The following is a 20,845-nucleotide window of genomic DNA, read 5'->3' as shown; positions in this document are numbered from 1 at the left end:
ATTTTGCGTAGAAAGAAAGATGCACATGCAGAAAATAATCCCATACCTACTGTAAAATAAGGTGGTGGAGCTTTAACGTTATGGAACTATTTTGCTTCCACTGGTCTTGGGCCTTGTTAAGGTCAACGGTATCATGAACTTTACCCAGTCCCGGGACATTTTAGCCAAAAACCTGGTTGCCTCTGCCAACTGTACATACAGTTTACACACACACTGTGCACACAAAATAATCATAATACAAAAATCTGTTTATTATCTTTTTATTTGTAAACATAAGAAATACAGCATGAACTTCATCCCACTCCATACTATTTCCCCACTTTTCCATTGTCATTTAAGATACATTTGGTACAAGTTTTCTTTTTTTCACACATTCAGACAGACATATTATTCATGCTATGATACATCCTTCAAGAGCCGATTTTCGAGTGTGCATTTATAAGTGACTGTTCCTTGGTGTTTCCCATCCCAAATCTACACTTATAGATGCACACTTGAAGATCTGCTCTGGATGGACTAGTAACAGCATCGCAGAAAGTTTGAAACACCACCTTATTTCTTTACACACCAATGTAAGCCAAAGAGTGCATCACAAATGACATTCTATATGGCCCTGGTCAAAAGTAATGCACTACACAGGGAATAGTATACTATTTGGGATACAACAAAGGGGTTGGTTGTGAATTGGTCACTACTCACTAGTGTCTCTCTCTGTCTCATAGTTGTTTGTGTTTGTCTGTCCCGTGCTGCCTCAATAGAGAGACGTAGAGGCGTATGAAGGAGTAACAGACTCCCAGAGAGCAGTACACTGATGTCACCAGCAGGGGCACGAAGGGCATGGTATGCTGCCACGGCGACAGAGGGTAAACAACCTCACAGAGGATCTCTACGGCAACCAGGCCCAGGAGGTAGGTGGTTTCCAGAGGGTTAAGGAGGGAACCCCTGTAACAGAGTTAAGATCGTAGTGTAAACTCACACAGCTTGAAATGTTTCCACGTGTGTTGTTTCAATGGTGCAACTGGCTAGTACATTTTCAAACGGGCGGTCACATGTACCTGAGACACATACTGGTAAGGATTTGTGAGCGAGGAAGCTATGATGTTAAGCAGCACACAGTGACACTAGTTATACCAAGATAGGAGCTAATTGTGCTCTGTAAAAAAAGCAGTGCTTTTAGACAGGACCCAAACGCAAAAGGTATCAGTATTGGTAAACATGAATATTAACTAAATTTATTTGCAGATTATCTCCTGATATACCTGACCAATATTGAAAACTCAATGGCTTCCCTTGCTAAAAATATTTTCGGAATACTCTAAAATCTCAGGATATAAAATGAACGTAGAAAAAAACAAAATAACGGCAATAGGAAAAATAAAAAGAATAACTCATGATCTACAGCAAATCCTTGAAGTGGACCACAAACAAAAAATATATAAAGATAACTTTATCCCATTACTCAACAATATGAAAGCAGATCTATTTTAATGGGACAATCTTCCCATACATTTTACAGGTAGAATAAACCTCTTCAGAAAGGCATAGCTCCCAAAGTTTTGACATTTATCTTTGGTAATACCAAATATCCCACCAAAAAACATCCTTTAAAAAAGTATACCTCAGTCATAATAGACTTTATATTGGCAAATAAAACGCATAGAATAAAAACAAAACATTTTCCCATCTTCCTAAGTCTGAGGGTGGTTTTAAACTTCCAGACTTAGAATTGTATCAACTCGCCACCCAAGGCTTGCAACATAAAAGCACAGAAGACGAACAATAGGTACATATTGAAGATGTGCACGCTCATCCCCAGAATATTTTCACGTGTCTATTTTAGGATAAAGCTAAGAACATTAACAACTTCATAGTTAAGAACACTATAACAATATGAAAGAAAATAAAACGGTTTCTACAAGAATCAATATCACTCCCTTAAAGCACAACCGCATGGAACAATCCTCGAATAGCGTTTCAGAATTCACTGATAAATTGGTCCACATGGAAAACTAAAGGCATAGAAATGATTTGATTTGACATGGAAAACTAAAGGCATAGACATTGTAAATGTCTTGGTAATAGGAAATACATTTATTTCCATGACAGAATTAAAAAGCAATTTGGACCGACCAATGTAGATATTTTCAAATACATGCAACTTAAAAGTTTGATATCACGGAATTTCGATTTGAAATCTTTTAGACATCAGAGTAATCTTGAGGGAATCCTATGAGTCAGAAAAGGATATTCAAATGATAGATAAGATATACAAAACCTTGCAGAGAGCGTATCCAACTGACAACCTCTAAGAAAAAAATATAAACTTAAAAATAACTGATATTGGCAGAAGATAGAGGGAATGTTGGAACATAACTAACTAAATTACTGTTAACTAAAATGTTCGCTTAATCCAGTATAAACTAATTTTTATAGAATGTATTATACAAGAGACAAAATTCACAAATTCTACAGCACAACGACAGAGTCATGTCTTAAGTGTAAAACTATCAATGATTCAATAATTTATGCCTTTGGGGAATGCTATGAAGTCCAAAAGTTGGCTGTCAGAAGTATTACAATGTAAATTAACTTTTAATATGTCGGTCTCCATATTTCAAGACATGGCATATGAGGGTGCAGTGAGATACCCAATGGGTTGGAAACTACTTTTCTTGTCAATCATCTTGAAAAAACATTTACTTAAAAACTGGAAAGGTCAAATGCTTTGTTATTTAAATGTTGAAAGGGCGTGGGCGATGGAGTGAAGCAAAATGGTGCAGTTTGAGGCCTTGTGGCGGAAAGTGATGCGGGCGCTGGAAATGGGGGTGTGAGCAGATGGGTCTGGGCAGGTGTTATGTCCTTGATGTTTGTGTGCATTTGTATGCTGTCGTTTGTATGTGTACAGTATGTTTTGTATTGTTTGGATTTTAAAAAAATAAAACAAAAGCAGTGTTCTCAGATCATGGTCCCAGAACTCACAGGGCATGCAGAGTTTGTTCTAGCACTTACACACATGATTGAACTGTCAACTAAACATCAAGAACAGTGGTGTAAAGTACTAAAGTAAAAATACTTTAACTTGGCCCGAGTGCATATGTAACAGTATCGCTTCCGTCCCTCTCTTCGCCTCGAACCAGGGACCCTCTGCACACATCAACAACAGCCACCTCCGAAGCATCGTTACCCATCGCGCCACAAAAGCCACGGCCCTTGCAGAGCAAGGGGAACCACTACTTCAAGGTCTCAGAGCAAGTAACGTCACCGATTGAAACGCTATTAGCGCGCACCACCACTAACTAGCTAGCCATTTCACATCGGTTACACATAAAACTTCTTAAGTGTCTCCTTTAAGGAATTATTTTTTCCGTATACCGGGGGAAATGTAAAAGGGTGTTATATAAAGCCCATCAAACATTTCCTCATTTAGAGTTTTCACGGTAGTTTGAAAGCATGTACAGCAGAAAAAGTATCTGGTTACCATGGAGACTTCTTATGGCTGGGGGGCTGTATTGAGTAGCTTGGATGAATAAGGTGCCCAGAGTAAACTGCCTGCCACTCAGGCCCAGAAGCTAAGATATTTATATTATTAGTAGATTTGGATAGAAAACTGTTTGAATGATGTCTGAGTATAACAGAACTCACATGGCAGGCAAAAACCTGAGAAAAAATCCAACCAGGAAGTGGGAAATCTGAGGTTTGTAGTTTTTCATGTCATTGCCAATCGAATATACAGTGTCTATGGGGTCATATTGCACTTCCTAAGGCTTCCACTATATGTCAACAGTCTTTAGAACCTTGTTTGAGGCTTCTACTGTGAAGTGGGGGCGAATTCCTGGGAGTACTGGGAGTACATTCTGATGAAGATCATCAAAGGTAAGTGAATATTTATACTGCTATTTCTGACTTCTGTTGACTCCACAACATGGCGGTTATCTGTTTGGCTTGTTTTGTTGTCTGAGCGCTGTACTCAGACTATTGCATGGTGTGCTTTTTTTGTAAAGAAAAATTGAAATTTGACACAGCGGTTGCATTAAGGAGAAGTGTATCTATATTTCCATGCATAACAGTTGTATCTATTATCAAAGTTTATTATTTCTGTAAATTGATGTGGCTCTCTGCAAAATCACCGGATGTTTTGGAACTACTGAACATAATGCGCCAATGTAAACTGAGATTTTTGGATATAAATATGAACTTTATAGAACAAAACATACATGTATTGTGTAACGTGAAGTCCTATGCGTGTCATCTGATGAAGATCATCAAAGGTTAGTGATGAATTTGATCTCTATTTATTTTTTGTGACTCCTCTCTTTGGCTGGAAAAATGGCTGTGTTTTTTTGTGACTATGCGGTGACCTAACATAATCGTTTGGTGTGCTTTCACTGTAAAGGCTTTTTGAATATCGGACACTGGTGGGATTAACAACGAGTTTATCTTTAAAATGGTGTAAAATACTTGTATGTTTGAGGAATTCTAATTAATGAGATTTCTGTTGTTTTGAATTTGGCGCCCTGCACTTTCACTGGCTGTTGTCATATCGATCCCGGTAACGGGATTTCAGCCATAAGAAGTCAATGATATATATTTATTTTGGGAGATAGAAAAATAGAACTTCTACATTTAAGACAGGAGAAACAAATGGATTCATAAGATAATAAAATACATTTCTTTGACTTTTTCTCAACTTGTTTATATTACTTTCTGGCACGACAAGATAACTTACGGAGTAGGTAGCTAGCTAGCCAGCTATCTTTGAAGCCATGGATTGTGCACCTTCCATTGTTTAGCTAAGTAGCTACCTAGCTAGCTAGGTGATTTTCTTTTGAAAATAAGGCAGAGGACAGCAACATTTACCTCCATAAATGTTGTTTATATTGATTTACATACTGAATGAAGCACGTAAGGGACGTCATGGACACCTATAACTTTTCACTTCATTTAAGGGGGACATTTTCCTTAAACTGACTTAAAACTTTTTCCTTCAAAGTTAAGAAAACTTTATGGGTAAAGATAAAAAATAAAATGTACTTAAAATGTTTTATGGAACAGGCCCCTGTGCTTTGTTATTTATATTTTTAACAACTTTTACTTCACTAGATTCCTAAAGAAAATAATGTATTTTTTACAGCATACATTTCCCCTGACACCCAAAAGGGCTTATTACATTTTGAATGCTTAGCAGGGCATATCATAGATATATATATTTTTTAAATGGTGCCATCTGGTTTGCTTAATACAAGGAATTTAAAATTATTTAAACTTTTATTTTTGATACTTTAGAATATTTTAGCAATTACATTTACTCAAGTAGTATTTAACTGGGTGACTGTCACTTTTACCTCATTCATTTTCTATTAAGGTATCTTTACTTTTACTGATGTATGACAATTGAGTACTTTTTCCACCACTGGTCAAGGACCACCTTGACTGAGAGCATTACAAATGTATAATGATAGTTAGTTGTCATCAGCTTGACATACAGTGCATTTGGAAAGTATTCAGACCACTTCACTTTTTCCACATTTTGTTATGTTACAGCCTTATTTTAAAATCGATAAAATAAAAAAAGTTCCACATCAATCTACACACAATACCCCATAATGAAAAAGTGATAACAGGTTTTTAGATTTTTTTTGCACATTTATTAAAAATAAAAAACAGAAATACCTTATTTACATAAGTATTCAGACCCTTTTCTATGAGACTTGAAACTGAGCTCAGGTGCACTCTGTTTCCATTGATCATCCTTGAGATGTTTCTACAACTTGGAGTCCACCTGTGGTAAATTCAATTGATTGGACATGATTTGGAAAGGCACACACCTGTCTATATAAGGTCCCACAGTTGACAGTACAGAGCAAAAACCAAGCCATGAGGTCAAAGGAATTGTCCGTAGAGCTTCGAGACAGGATTGTGTTGAGGCACAGATCTGGGAAAGGGTACCAAAACATTTCTACAGCATTGAAGGTCCCAAGAACACTGTGGCCTCCATCATTCTTAAATGGAAGAAGTTTGGAACCACCAAGACTCCTCCTAGAGCTGGCCGCCCGGCCAAACTGAGCAATCGGGGGAAAAGGGCCTTGGTCTGGGAGGTGACCAAGAATCCGATGGTCAATCTGACAATTTAATTTAATTGAATCCATTTTAGAATAAGGCTTTAACGTAACAAAATGTGGGGGAAAAATCAGGGGGGTCTGAATCCTTTCCAAATGCACTGTATGTATCAATACCACCAAAAATCTACTCTAACACGGAAGTTCACCCACCTGAACAGTTTCTTTAAGGAGGTGAAGCTGTAGAGCGTGAACAGCAGCATCAGCAGGACTTTGATGGGCAGCTCTGTGACAACAAAGATTGAGAAACAAACATTAAGATCCTAATCATACAATATTAAATTTCTAATTGCAAATAACAAAATGCCTTCTCAGAGGGAGCCCAAATGGCTCCAGTTATGGCTAGTTGCAGAGGCTCTTACCGGCTGCAGTGAAGAGAAGTGGAAACAGAGAGTAATGCCCCGTGGTGGTCAGCATCAGGAAGATCCCAGCATCCTCTCTGCTCTCAACTGCTAGTATGCTGCCAAACAACAACACAAAACCCATTACAACAGGAAGAGGAGCTGTACAATAAAGACGTAACCAACTATGCCACAGAGTTGTATTCATTAGGCACCAAACGGAAGAACATTTACTGAAACAGGGAGGGACGACCAGAGATGTCCAATGAGAAAGCCCATTATAATTTTCAGTTGCAAAACGTTTTGCTACAGTGTGCCCCAATGAATATGACCCAGTTGCTATCAATGGGTCAATGATAGCAGAATCTGATATCAGCATGTCAGCAGTTCACCTGAAGGGCAGTATGGCCATGAGGATGGCCTTCTCGTGGACATGCCAGCCGAACATGAAGGAGCCCAGGGCACAGACCACCAGGCAGCGCAGGAACCCCCGGGCACCACGCGGACGACACCAGATACTCAACACTGCAGGCTGAGGGGGGTGGGGGGGCAGGAAGAGAGGGGGGTATATTAACTTTTTACCTTTTACTTTAGGCTGGTGCACATTATTCTAAATATTTATAGTAACAGTCAAAGGTTTGGACACACTTACTCATTCAAGGGTTTTTCTTTATGTTTTTTTACTATTTTCTACATTGTAGAATAATAGTGAAGACATCAAAACTATGAAATAACACATATGGAACCATGTAGTGTCCAAAAAGTGTTAAACAAATCAAAATATATTTTATACTCTTGAAAGTAGACACCCTTTGCCTCGATAAGTACCACATTCCTCTGTACAAACAATAGTACGCAAGTATAAACACCATGGGACCACGCAGCCATCATACCACTCAGGAAGGAGACGTGTTCTGTCTCCTAGATATGAACGTACTTTGGTGCGAAAAGTGCAAATCAATCCCAGGACAGCAGCAAAGGACCTTGTGAAGATGCTGGAGGAAACAGGTACAAAAGTATCTATATCCACAGTCAAATGAGTCCTATATCGACATAACCTGAAAGGACGCTCAGTAAGGAAGAAGCCACTGCTCCAAAACCACCATAAAAAAAGCCAGACTACAGTTAATGATCGGCTATGAAAAGCCAACTGACATTTACTCCTGAGGTGCTGACTTGTTGCACCCTCGACAACTACTGAAAGAAACCGATTTGAAGACAACAAGTAATGACATCACTGTGCACCAATGATATGACCACTGTTTCGTTGATTGACTGTATTTTAAACCAATGACCACTGATCGTCTTGAAATCTAGCTGGGTAGATAGCCAATGAGCTGAGGTAAATGGCAATATGCAATGGTTATGTTTTGGAAGACCAACCCATGTAGTAAGCTCCAGCATATTACGCGCAGCATTGTTTGGTAAATGCACAGATTCAGCTGTTTATATATCAATCAGTATGGCGACTAAGTCAGGGAAAGCTAAATCGAAGTCTAGATATACAGGTGTACACACAATTTTAGAAGAAATTGATCGTAAAAGTGAGACAGAGATTGTTGTAGGACGATTCATTTAGCGATTCCCAAGTGGAGGAATATTTTTGAACGGAGAGGACATGTTTTGGACTGGTAAATTCTGCTCATGCTAATGCCCTTGTTTGAAATTAATAATATAAATATGTGATTTTTATTTTATTTTAGAAGCAATATATGAAAATCTAATGTAATGAAATGTGAGATGCGTGTGTCTGCCGCCCCACCCCAACTCACATGAAATAGCCTATTTGAGGCTGTTGAGGGGAGGGCAGGCCCACAACAATGGCCAAAGTGAAATGGAGACAGTAGATACAGCTGGTCTGTTGTAATATAATAAAGACAGTAGATCTAGCTGGTCTGTCATAATATAATAGAGATATATATAATATATATATCTGTTTATTATACCTGTTGATACTCACGTTATAGCAGAAAGAGACTGCTATGGCACCTGGCATCAGCAGCACAATATTGTGTAGAGCTTTGGCAAAGTGGGTGGGGTTATATCCTTCCTGTTTTGCCCTGTCCGGGGTCTCATCAGATGGGGCCACAGTGTCTCCTGACCCCTCCTGTCTCAGCTTCCAGTATTGGGTGTTAGAATACCATTTTGGCATTTTGAATATAGTTATTTGTTTCAAAATGTATACCTTCACCAATTTGGCCACTTGGGTACATTTGGGCTACTTGTGTGGGACACCAGGGTGATTTCATGATAAATGTCATGTAGCACACTCATTTTGGAAGTTATCATTCTGAAACTTTGCACAAGTACTGTTGCCCTCTTATGTTTTTCACTGAAATTGTCCCCACCATCCTATCTGAATGTTTGTTTTATCTTGTTCATTTTAAAAATGATGATACAACAATAAAAATAAAAAAGCATATGTTTTTTTTCATTGTTTTATCTAAACCAGATCTATTGTGTTATATTCTCCTACATTCAATTCACATTTACACAAACTTCAGATTGTTTTCTTTCAAATGGTACCAAGAATATGCATATCCTTGGTTCTGTGCCTGGGCTACAGTCAGTTAGATTTGGGTATGTCTTCAGGCGGAAATTTAAAAAAGTAGGGGGTAGCTCTTCCGACTTCAACTGTATTAAATGTTTTACTCCCCGTACCTGCTTCGTCTCTCCAATGTGTCAGTTGGAACCAAAATTATTTTTAAATTGTTTCTTTCTGAACAGAACCATTATTATTTTTGTTTTGTTCCATTGTTCCGACTTGTAAAATGAAGTTCTGAACCGGTCCCAACCCCAAAAAAGCACAGGTTTATATGGTTCCTTTCTGTTCCTTTTTAAACCTTTGAAGTCGTCATTAAATGACTTCACCAACCAGTGTGGATAGAGAAGCTTGCTAATTGGGCTACCTAGGCTATAGTTGTTTACATGCACGATGGTGTAGTGCGTGAGATGCCACTGAAATTTTGAGGGTGGGGAGAGAGCGAGAGATGGTGGAGGGTGAGGCTTGGGTTTAAGCGCTTGGCACCTTGTTATGACATGCATTATTTGAATTAGGCCCACATAATTATACCTACGGAGGAGCGGCATATATGGAGGAACTTTGAATGTCTTTGAACTTCCTAGAGTTGGCTTAACGTTGGACCAGAAACTAGCTAGCTAGTTAGCTAACAAGCTTGTGTGTTCAGCACGTCACCCGAATTAAAAACATGTCTTACCTTTTAGTAGTTAATAAATCCAATGTGAAAAGTGATAACTATAGTATCCGTAACTAGAATTGAATACATTAATACATTCCTCTTTAAAAGTAAAAAAAATCTCTCCCTAATTTCTGAATCACGCTTGTAACATCAGCTTTTGGAGGGTGCAGGTTGTCTACACATGCACACACACTGGCAAAGATTTTCAGCTGGCAGGCAGACACAGAAAATAGGTGTCTTGTTATGTTTTTTTGTAGGACTGAAGAAAAATGCCTGGAACGTAAAATAATGTTATTAAACGGTTCCCATTCTTTTAAAATAATGGTTCTGTTCCGGAACAGTATAGCTAGATCACTTTAGTTTCCGGTTCCGATTCTGTTCCTCGAAAAATGTCGAGGAACAGGCTGCAGAATGTCTAAACAAGGCTGCAGAATGTTAGCCTGAGATGATGCTCACCATTATGGAGAGCAGAGTGCAGATGAGTGTGATGGAGGGAGAGACGGAGGGGAGGATGGAGTGCTGGAACTCCTGCACCAATCCACCAGTCATTGAGGCTTTGGGAAGCTTTGCCACATCCAACAGCTTCAGACGCACACCTGAGAAACACACCAGCCATTAAACCCCTGTTAAATACCCTCAAATACCTTCAAACCGGTAATATTATTCCATGAATCGGTGACTCTCCAGCCCATAATAAATACAAATACTCTCCAGCCAATTAATAGGCTACTTTCTAGCAATCCAACATTTTCTCTGACAACCCCCTATTGAATTTGGCCTTTACTACTATATCCCATTGAAACACATTCATAAATGTCAAAAAAGAACATCCACATTTTTTTCCCTAAGAAACAAGTTATTGCAGTGTCTGAAGTTCGACATCGGCAGATGTGCTGGATTGAGATGCATCCAAAGCAAAACATATCTCTATCTTAAACTGACTGATAAAATATATATTACTTAGATTGACGCACAGGTGTGTCAATCGACTCTAGGGGGTTAAATCATAATGCATAAGATTATATGGACAGGGAGGACCTGATCCTAGATCAGCACCTATATCAGCTCCTATTCACTTTGTGAATACGGGACCATACTGAAGTCATAGAGAGAGAACACAGTGCCTTACCCAGCACAGACAGAGCTTTATCCACCATGTTGTAGAGGGCCCAGACGTTAGGGGCCCAGTAGGCGTGGCACAGGCCCCTCTTAAAGGGGAAGAGTCTGGAAAGGACCTGGGGGAGCTGGCCCTGAGAGAGAGAAATTACAGTCACTAAACTATCCCTTTATTAAGACAGCAGCAGATACTCAATCACATTCACCAGTTCATTAATTATTTGACCTGGCTCAGTGCATCACTAATACAAAATAACTGACAGAGCAGTTTGATAAAGTACAACAAAAAGTTAACATATGTTATGTCATCTTTATTTTATCAGAGTCATACTGAGACCAAGGTCTCTTTTACAGGAGCCCTGAATTACATCAATTACAGAAAACACACACATCAATATAAATACAAAATGCAAACAGAAAGAAAAACATGGTCATAAAAAACAAACACATTCATCAGTTACAAGGTACTCAATCAGCTTCCTGAATTCCCCTAGAGGCACCAAAACATCACATTTAAGAAGATTTCTTACACCTTACTGGTGGAACAAACTAAAAGCTGATTTACCTAACTCAGAAGAGACCAAAGGAATTTCCAGAGTTAGCCATCCCGAAGACCGGGTGGGGTGGGTAACTATGTCTAAAGTTTAGTAATGATGTTAGGTACAGTGGGCCTTTTCGTAAACGGCTTTATAAATGAAAACAGCAATGTATCAACTTACGTGAAATCAAAGAGGGCCAACCAACTTTCTGGTAGAGAATGCAGTGATGAGTACTAAAATTCCCGCCTGTAATAAACCGCAGGCGCTATGATAAGCTGCATCTAGCGGCTTTAATGAAGTGGCAACTGCGTTCATGCAGATGATGTCGCCATTGTCTAGCACCGATAGGAACATCGACTGAATAACTACTTTCTACTATTTAGCGAGAGCCAGTACCTAGTTCTATAGAAGCCCAATTTTATTCTCAGCTTCTTTACTAAGCCATCAATATGCTTTTTAAAAAGACAGCTTTTTATCTATCCAGACACCCAGATATTTGTAAGCTGGGACACAATCAATATGTACACTATGTATTTTTTTGCGCTCTAGAGAACAACATATACTTACTTTTACCTGCATTCAATACAAATTTCAGGTCAATAAAGTTTTTCTGTAATAAAATGAAGGCAGACTGTAGTTCAGATAGATCCTGGTCAACCGTGGGGGCAACAGCATACACAACAGTATCATCGCATACAAGTGCAGGTGACAACTTTTTACAGACAGACTTCTGAATTAGCAGTAAGTGATCAACAGTATCAAAAGCATTTGACAGGCCAATGAAGAGGGCAGCACAATGTTGACTTTTATCCATACAGTTAACCACATAATTTATAACTAGGGATGCAGCAGAGATCTGGTCTAAAACCCGACTGATGTACATTTAGAATACATTTCAAAGACAAGAAATATCTTGGCTGAGAATGAATTAAGGATTCTAATATTTTAGCTAGGCAAGAAAGTTTAGAAATAGGGCAATAATTATTTAGGTCACAAGGGTCACCATCTTTGTGAAGGGGGCTTACATAGGACGCCCAAGGACGCCAAACCTTGGGGATAGTACCAGATATAATCGGCAAAATATGGGCTAATGATTCAGCAATCGGGGGCAGAGAGCTGCAGCAAAAATATAAGGGGTCGAATTAGCTTCCAGAAAACTACATTTTCAAAAAACAGACCAAAATAAATCAGTTTTAAACTATTTCAAGTTTTACATTGAAAGTCAGTGTTTTTTCTTTTTCTTCAATAGAGTGAGAAAGGGCGTGAAACTATGGTTTTTCTTCACACAACATATTTTAGTATGATTTCATCGAATGACAATAAAAGTGCAATGCTATTTGGCTAGCAGCCACACACTACATGACCAAAAGTATAAGGACACTCGTCAAACATCTCAAAAAAAGGCCTACGGTTTCCCTTCACCGGAACTAAGGGGCCTATTCCGAACTATGAAAAACAGCCCAAGACCATTATTCCTCCTCCACCAAAAACTTTACAGTTGGCACTATGCATTCGGGTAGGTAGTGTTCTCCTGGCATCAGCCAAAACCAGATTCGTCCGTTGAACTGCCAGATGGTGAAGCGTGATTCAACACTTCAAAGAATGCGTCTTCACTGCTCCAGAGTCCAATGGCGCGAGCTTTACACCACTCCAACCGAAGCTCGTCATTGCACATGGGGTTATTTTAGGGCTGCTCGGCCATGGAAACCAATTTCATGAATCTCCAGATGAACAGTTATTGTGCTGACGTTGCTTCCAGAGGAAGTTTGGAACTGTAGTGAGTGTTGTAACCGAGGACAGAGGATTGTTACACGCTACACACTTCAGCGGTCCCCTTCTGTGAGCTTGTGTGGCCTACCACTATGCGGCTGAGCCGTCGTTGCTTCTACTTTCCACTTCACAATAACAAAACTTACAGTTGACCGGGGCAGCTCTAGCAGGGCAGAAATTTTACGAACTGACTTGTTGGAAAGGTGGCATCCTACGACAATGCCACGTTGGAAGTCAATGAGCTCTTCATTAGAGACTCAGAGCTAGAAAATGGTATATCATACACTACAGTTAAGAAACAAAGGGAAAGTAATTATTTGAACGTTGATAAACTTGTAACCCCACTTTTGAGAAAATGGCCCTTGAATGTTTTGGTACGTCTATCAGCATGTCTGTATACAGTTGTCGCAGTGACATCATGAACATAATTGGCATAACTGGTGTATTTTAACACCAATAAACCCACCCGTTTGAAAATTAATTTTGTATATGTCAATCTAGTAAACCAGGCAAATAAAAGCAACTTCATAAAATAAAAAAATTGTTTCTAGCTTGTTAGCTAGCTAGCTAGTGTTAAGTTTAAGGCTCCAGAGTGGCGCAGCGGTCTAAGGCACTGCATCTCAGTGCTTGAGGTGTCACTACAGACCCTGGTTCTATCCCGGGCTGTATCACAACCGGCTGAGTTTGGGAGTCCCATAGGGCGGTGCACAATTGGCCCAGCGTTGTCCGGGTTATAATATCTGAAAATGTAGCAAGCTAGACTCTCTTACCTGTATACATAAATGAACGCTTCTCCCTCGCTGCCATCATGGTTGCCCTTAGTTTGAGGATGTTATTCGGAGACAGGTGTTTTATAGGTGTTCTCTTTTCGACTCCCTGTGCATTTGCAATGAGACACCTGAATTTTCTCCATCTCCTTAGCTATCATACTCTGCTTCCATCGGGCATTCCACTGATTTCAAAACTCGGTCCTCCAGAAAGTGGAGTGCACTTTTGCAGTTTTTCATAATATCTTTCAAAAAAGCAGAGTTAGAAAGGATTATCTACACATATTGAGCAGCTCATGCTGTAGACAGAAGCGTGCTACATGGCAGACCAATCCGAAATCATCTCTTGGCATGTCCAGCCCATCCATTATCTCAGCCAATCATGGCTAGCGGGAAGGTTCCTGTCTTTTTCCGTGGGTAAACCAACTAGGCTCGTAAATTAACAATTGTATTCGTATTTACAGGCGACATACAAGTTTGTTATTAAGGCACATGTAAGTTCACATATTCCAGAAGGCATTTCTGCCCAAAAATGCATTTTAAAGAAATGCCTCTCTTGTGGACTAATGACACGCGACATACGCCTAGTTTCCTGAAACAAGTCACATTTTAGATGTGCATTTACAAAATGCAGCAAGTGTTTTATCTTTCCTTTTCTGGGTGAAAAATGCCAAATCCTGCATAAATGCGAACCTGACAGAGGTAAAAATAGACATAAATGGTATCTACATCAGCATGCTCTGCTAGAATTCTGCTGTTGTACTGACAGAGTACCTACTGTACCATAGCAATGAACGGACCAAAGGACAGGGCGCCGACAGAGATCACGATAGATCCCAGAGCTACCAGACGAACAGGACTGAAACTGCTCCATCTCACAGAGCCATCTGAAGGAAACACACAGAGAGGAACAGAGTGAATAAACAATCATATTATCTTATTTTTCAGAATCAAATTCATTTGAGATGTCATCAACCTGTATTCACGCTTACTGTTACCCAGGTAACATCTCTGGTGTTTCTCCTGAAAATGTTCCTTTTCTGTTTTTCACCCAACAGCTAACTCTTGAGTTACCCTGTGTAACCTGCTAGCTCTGGTGTTATCTCTGTTACCTGTGTTGTCCTCAGTGAAGCAGTAGCTCCGCAGCAGGAAGATCCCGTAGGCAGGAGCAATGTACAGGTAGATGTGTTTCAGGTTTAGGAGAACAGTGAAGAGCAACGCCCCCTCCAGGTGTCTGCCCTGCTCAACCAGAAATAATGTCATAAAATAGCTTCAAATGTCTGTATGAAAAGACAGTAATCCGCTTATAAAAAAAATCCAGACGGATTACCAAGACGCTTACTCAGAGCATGCACTAACCAGGTGGCAAGTGTCTTCACTGACATTTTCAACCTTTCCCTGACCCAGTCTGTAATACCTAGATTTTTCAAGCAGACCACCATAGTCCCTCTGCCCAAGAATGCCAAGGGAACCTCTCTAAATGACTATCGTCCCATAGCACTCACATCTGTAGCCATGAAATGCACTCCAAGCTCATCACTAAATTAAGGACCCTGGGACTGAACAACTCCCTCTACAAATGGATCCTGTCTTTCGGACAGGTAGCCCCAGGTGGTGAGGGTAGGCAACAACACATCCGCCATGCTGACCCTCAACACGGGGGCCCCTTTAGGGGTGCGTTCTAAGTCCCCTCCTGTACTCCCTGTTCACCCACGACTGCAACACCATCATTAAGTTTACCGACGACACGACGGTGGAAGGCCTGATCACCGACGATGATGAGACAGACTATAGGTAGCAGGTCAGAGACCTCACAGTGTGGTGTCAGGACAACAACCTCTCCCACAATGTAAGCAAGACAAAGAAGCTGATCATCCTCAACTAACCGGTGCCTCCGCACATTGACTCTGCACCGGCACCCCCCTGAAAATATTGTTATTTTTAACTGCTCCTCCTTAATTCCTTGTTACTTTTATCTCTTATTCTTATCCATGTTTTTTGAAACAGCACTGTTGGTTAGGGGCTTGTAAGTAAGCGTTTCACTGTACGGTCTACACCTGTTGTATTCGGTGCATGTGACTAATAAAATTTGATTTGATCTACAGGAAACAACGGGCCGAGGACGCCCCTATTCACATCAACGAGGCTGTAGTGGAGCGGTTCGAGTGCTTTAAGTTCCTCGGTGTATACATCACTAAGGACCTATTATGGTCCAAACACACCAACACAAGTCGTGAAGAGGGCACAACAACATCTCTTCCTCCTCAGGAGGCTGAAAAGATTTGTCCTGGGTCCTCAGATTTTCAAAAAGTTCTACAGCTGTACCATTTTTAGCATATTGACTGGTTGCATCACTGCTTGGCATCTGACCGTAAGGCACTACAGAGGGTAGTGTGTACGGCCCAGTACATCCCTTGGGCCGAGCTCCCTGCCATTTATACTAGGCGGTGTCAGAGGAAGGCCCAAAAAACTGTCAAAGACTCCAGCCACCTAAAGACCGCTCTCTCGGCTACCGCATGGTAAGCGGTACCGGAGCGCCAAATCTGGGACCAAAAGGCTCCTGAACAGCTTCTACCCCCAAGCCATAAGACTACTGAACAGTTCATCCAATGGCCACCCGGAGTATTTGTATTGACCTTTTTTTGTTGCACAGACTCTCTTGGACCGGCTCTATGCACACTCACTGGACTCTACCCACACATACTTCACTGTCATCTAACACACACACACACTGCTGCTACTCTGTTGAGCTATCCTGATTGCCTAGTCACTTTTACCCCTACCTACAGTGCATTCAAAAAGTACTCACACCCTTTGACTTTTCCCACATTTTGTTGTGTTACAAAGTGGGATTCAAATGGATTTAATTGTCCTTTTTTTGTCAATTATCTACACAAAATACTCTCGAATATCAAAGTGGAAGAATTCTAACATTTATATTAAAAAAAAAAAACATAATGAAAAATAAAACATTAATATATATTGATTAAATAAGTATTCAACCCCCTGAGTCAATACATGTTAGAATCACCTTTGGCAACTATTACAGCTCTGAGTCTTTCATTTGCCCATTATTCTTTAAGCTCTGGCAAGACCAATTCCAGATTGTGCGATAGATTTTCTAGCAGATTTAGGATGACCAACCTACCCATGCTAGACTACGGAGCCGTAATTTATAGATCGGCAGGTAACGGTGCTCTCGCGCGGCTAGATGTTATATACCATTCAGCCATCAGATTTGCCACCAATGCTCTTTATAGGACACATCACTGCACTCTACACTCTGTAAAATGGTCATACCTGATGCAAGACCCACTGGTTGATGCTTATTTATAAACCCTCTTAGGCCTTACTCCCCCCCCCATCTGAGATACTTACTGCAACCCTCATCCTCCACATACAACTCCCGTTCTGCCAGTCTCATTCTGTTAAAGGTCTCCAAAGCACACACATTCCTGGATCGCTCCTCTTTTCAGTTCCCTGTGGCAAGCGACTGGAACGAGCTGCAAAAAACACTCAAACTGGATCGTCTTAACTCCATCTCTTCATTCAAAGACTCAATCATGGACACTCTTAGTGACAGTTGTGGCTGCTTCGTGTGATGTATTGTTGTCACTACCTTCTTGCCCTTTGTACTGTTGTCTGTGCACAATCATTTGTACCATGTTTTGTGCTGCTACCATGTTGTGCTGCTGCCATGTTGTTGTCATGTTGTGTTCCTACCATAGTGTTTTTTTTACGTGTTGCTGCCATGTTGTTGTCATGTTGTGTTCCTACCATAGTGGTTTTTTTACGTGTTGCTGCCTTGTTATGTTGTTGTCTTAGGTCTCTCTTTATGTAGTGTTTTGGTGTTTCTCTTGTCCAGCAGGAGACCTTTTGCCTTTTGGTAGGCCGTCATTGTAAATAAGAATTTGTTCTTAACTGACTTGTCTAGTTAAAAAAAAAGTTTATTTTTTATTTTTTTAAAGAACAAGTCAAAACTCTAACTCAGCTACTCAGGAACATTAATATTTTCTTGTCTTCTCTCACCAATTTCGTGGTATACAATTGGTAGTTACAGTCTTGTCCCATCGCTGAAAATCCCGTACGGACTCGGGAGAGGCGAAGGTCGAAAGCCATGCGTCCTCCAAAACACAACCCAGCCAAGGTGCACTGCTTCTTGACACAATGCTGCTTAAAAATATTTAAAAAACGTACACCTGGCGACCGGCGTGCAATGCACCCGGCCTGCTACAGGAGTCGCTAGAGTGCGATGGGACAAGAACATCCCTGCCGGCCAAACACTCCCCTAACCCGGAAGATCCAGGGCAAATTGTGTGCCGCCCCATGGGCCTCCCCGTCGCGGCCGGCTGCGAAAGAGCTTGGACTCCAACCAGGATCTCTAGTGACACAGCTAGCACTGCGATGTAGTGCCTTAGACCACTGCACCACTTATATTTTCTTCTTGGTAAGCAACTCCAGTGTAGATTTGGCTTTGTGTTTTAGGTTATTGTCCTGCTGAAAGGTGAATTCAGCAGGACAGTGTCCGGTGGAATATTTTTATTCTGTACAGGCTTCCTTCTTTTCACTCTGTCAATTAAGTTAGTATTGTGGAGTAACTACAATGTTGTTGATCCATCCTCAGTTTTCTCCTATCACAGACATTAAACTCTGTAAATGTTTTAAAGTCACTATTGGCCTTTCACCACAGTGAAATCCCTGAGCGGTTTCCTTCCTCTCCGGCAACTGAGTTAGGAAGGACACATTTATTTTTGGAGTTAATGGGTGTAATGATACACCAGCCAAAGTGTAATTAATAACATCATCACGCTCAAAGGGAATTAAATGTCAGCTTTTTTTTTTTTTTACCCATCTACCAATAGATGCACTTCTTTGCGAGGCATTGGAAAACCTCCTTGGTCTTTGTGGTTGAATCTGTGTTTGAAATTCACTGTTTGATTGAGGGGCCTTACAGATAATTGTATGTGTGGGGTACAAAGATGAGGTAGTCATTAAAAAAATCATGTTAAACACTATTAATGCACACAGACTTGTTAAGCAAATTTTGACTCCTTTGCCATAACAAAAGGGGTTGAGTACTTATTGACTCAAGACATTTCAGCCTTTCATTTTTAATCAATATTTTTAAATTTCGAAAAACATAATTCCACTTTGACATAGGATATTGTGTGTAGACCAGTGACCAACAAATCTCAATTTAATCCATTTTTAATTCAGGCTGTAACACAAAAAATGTGGAAAAAGTCAAAGGGTGTGAATACTTTCTGAAGGCACTGTACATATTACTTCAACTACTTCGTACCCCTGCACATTGACTCGGTACCGGTCCTCCTTCTATTTGGCCTCGAAATTTGTTATTTTTTTGTGACATTTTTTCAGACTTTTTAACTCTGCATTGTTGGGACAGTACGCATAAGTAAGCATTTCACGGTAAAGTCTTCACCTCTCGTATTCGGTGCATGTGACAAATACAATATTATTTGATCAATACTACATTCAAATGAAGAACAAAATGGCATAACCATTCATGTTTCTTAAACTTATCTAAATAAAGGATCTTAACTTTGCACATGATTCAGCATGGTCGAGTTAAGCAGGAATCATTGGTGTTGTGGAGAAGGGTGGTTGGGTAGGTACAGTACCTGTAAATGTCTTGCCACTGATAGCAGTAGTATTCCAAACAGGAAACCATTGTACTGGAAATGAATGTCTGGATGGAAACACTAAGGACTTGAGAGACATGCTGGTTAATACCTGTTATGGTAGCTAACAGCATTAAGTGATCCCTATTAACCACTTATTTTTCTAGCGTTAGTTTCACTAGACTGCTTAGTTACAGCTCTATAGAGTTGAATTGCCATAATGAACTAGGTCATGTAAGCTCATTGACCTTGTCAACACAGTTGGGTCATGTTCATTAGGGCAGTTGGTGGTCTTACCTTTTGACCTGATAATGATAAAGTAAATTAAGGTGGTAATTGGGAGCATATTCAGTGTGCAGGCTTTTCTCTTCTTTTCATGTTCATAAGGGCACACCGTTTTAAAACATGAGTTTTATATGAGTTTCTTATTGGACAGGTCTCTGTAATCCTTCCATGTTTCAGTGTGTTTTCTTTCATATTGGAGGCCTAAAGAACACAACCCAGGTCTCAGAGTAGTGAGTGAAGGATACGGTCAACGATGAGGAGGCCAAAGTTCCACAAAAGCAGAGCTGCCAGGATGAAAAATGGATGCCCCAGGAGGTCCTTGGAACCCTTCTCTTCCCTCACACTTCTACAGCATCTGCAGGAAGAGAGAAAAACAGTGGTTATAAATGGGGGACTGAAACACACTGTACAGTATATACAAAACACAAAAAATAAATATTAACAAAGAAAATCCTTAAAGAGACAGTGCAGTCAAAAACATGATTTTCCTGTGTGTTAAATATATTTCCACACTATTAGGTTGGAATAATACTATGCAATTGTGAAAATGATGCCCTTTTAGTGTAAGAGCTGTTTGAAAAGGACCTGAAATTTCAGCTTGTTTTGCATGGGTGGGGTTTTGCTATAAATTATCAGACCAATAACAAAGTGTGCCCTCCTCTCTGCCAATAATGTACAGTTATGAATATAACTACTGTTCCCTGAATGAGGGAACAAGGAATAACATACTATGGGGAGTCAACGACCAATCACATTCACCTGAAGAAAACTAAAACACACCCAATGAGCTAATAAATGCAGAGCCTGCCCTTGCAAGCCCCGCCTTCCTAGATATAACATCAGCGCTCCCATGACTTTCCTCAATTCAGTACTGCTCTTCAGCAAGCCCAAACCACCTGACAGTGCGATAATGCGCACCTCCCACGGAAAGTATATCCGCACCCACGTTGAGAGATGCGGAGGCTATGTCACCCTGAGCGATTGGAAATGCGCACTAAGAGCAGATAATGGGTTAGGAGAGAGACTGCCTGTTGATGTACGCCACCGATGTCGTGCTCACCCTGCGGGA

General features: G+C 40.4%; 1 protein-coding gene across 1 annotated transcript in view; it reads right to left on the bottom strand.

Annotated features, from left to right (window-relative positions):
- Positions 1-244: 244 nt before the first annotated feature.
- Positions 245-20,845, bottom strand: part of alg8 (ALG8 alpha-1,3-glucosyltransferase) — a 28,498-nt gene continuing 7,897 nt past the window's right edge. The window contains exons 4-13 of the mRNA XM_090200177.1: positions 20,022-20,131; positions 19,492-19,559; positions 14,962-15,088; positions 14,633-14,736; positions 10,787-10,907; positions 10,114-10,253; positions 6,850-6,989; positions 6,479-6,576; positions 6,270-6,342; positions 245-942 (exon numbers count right to left, since the gene is read on the bottom strand). Coding sequence (XP_090056303.1) covers positions 717-942; positions 6,270-6,342; positions 6,479-6,576; positions 6,850-6,989; positions 10,114-10,253; positions 10,787-10,907; positions 14,633-14,736; positions 14,962-15,088; positions 19,492-19,559; positions 20,022-20,131 — 1,207 coding nt within the window. The 3' untranslated portion in view covers positions 245-716. The remainder of the gene's footprint in view (positions 943-6,269; positions 6,343-6,478; positions 6,577-6,849; positions 6,990-10,113; positions 10,254-10,786; positions 10,908-14,632; positions 14,737-14,961; positions 15,089-19,491; positions 19,560-20,021; positions 20,132-20,845) is intronic.

The sequence above is a fragment of the Oncorhynchus mykiss genome, chromosome 15, assembly GCF_057628025.1.
Source record: "Oncorhynchus mykiss isolate SJ-2025 chromosome 15, ASM5762802v1, whole genome shotgun sequence".
Lineage (NCBI taxonomy): Eukaryota > Metazoa > Chordata > Actinopteri > Salmoniformes > Salmonidae > Oncorhynchus > Oncorhynchus mykiss.
The sequence above is the reverse complement of the archived record's forward strand: the minus strand, read 5'-3'. Positions and strand labels throughout refer to the sequence as shown.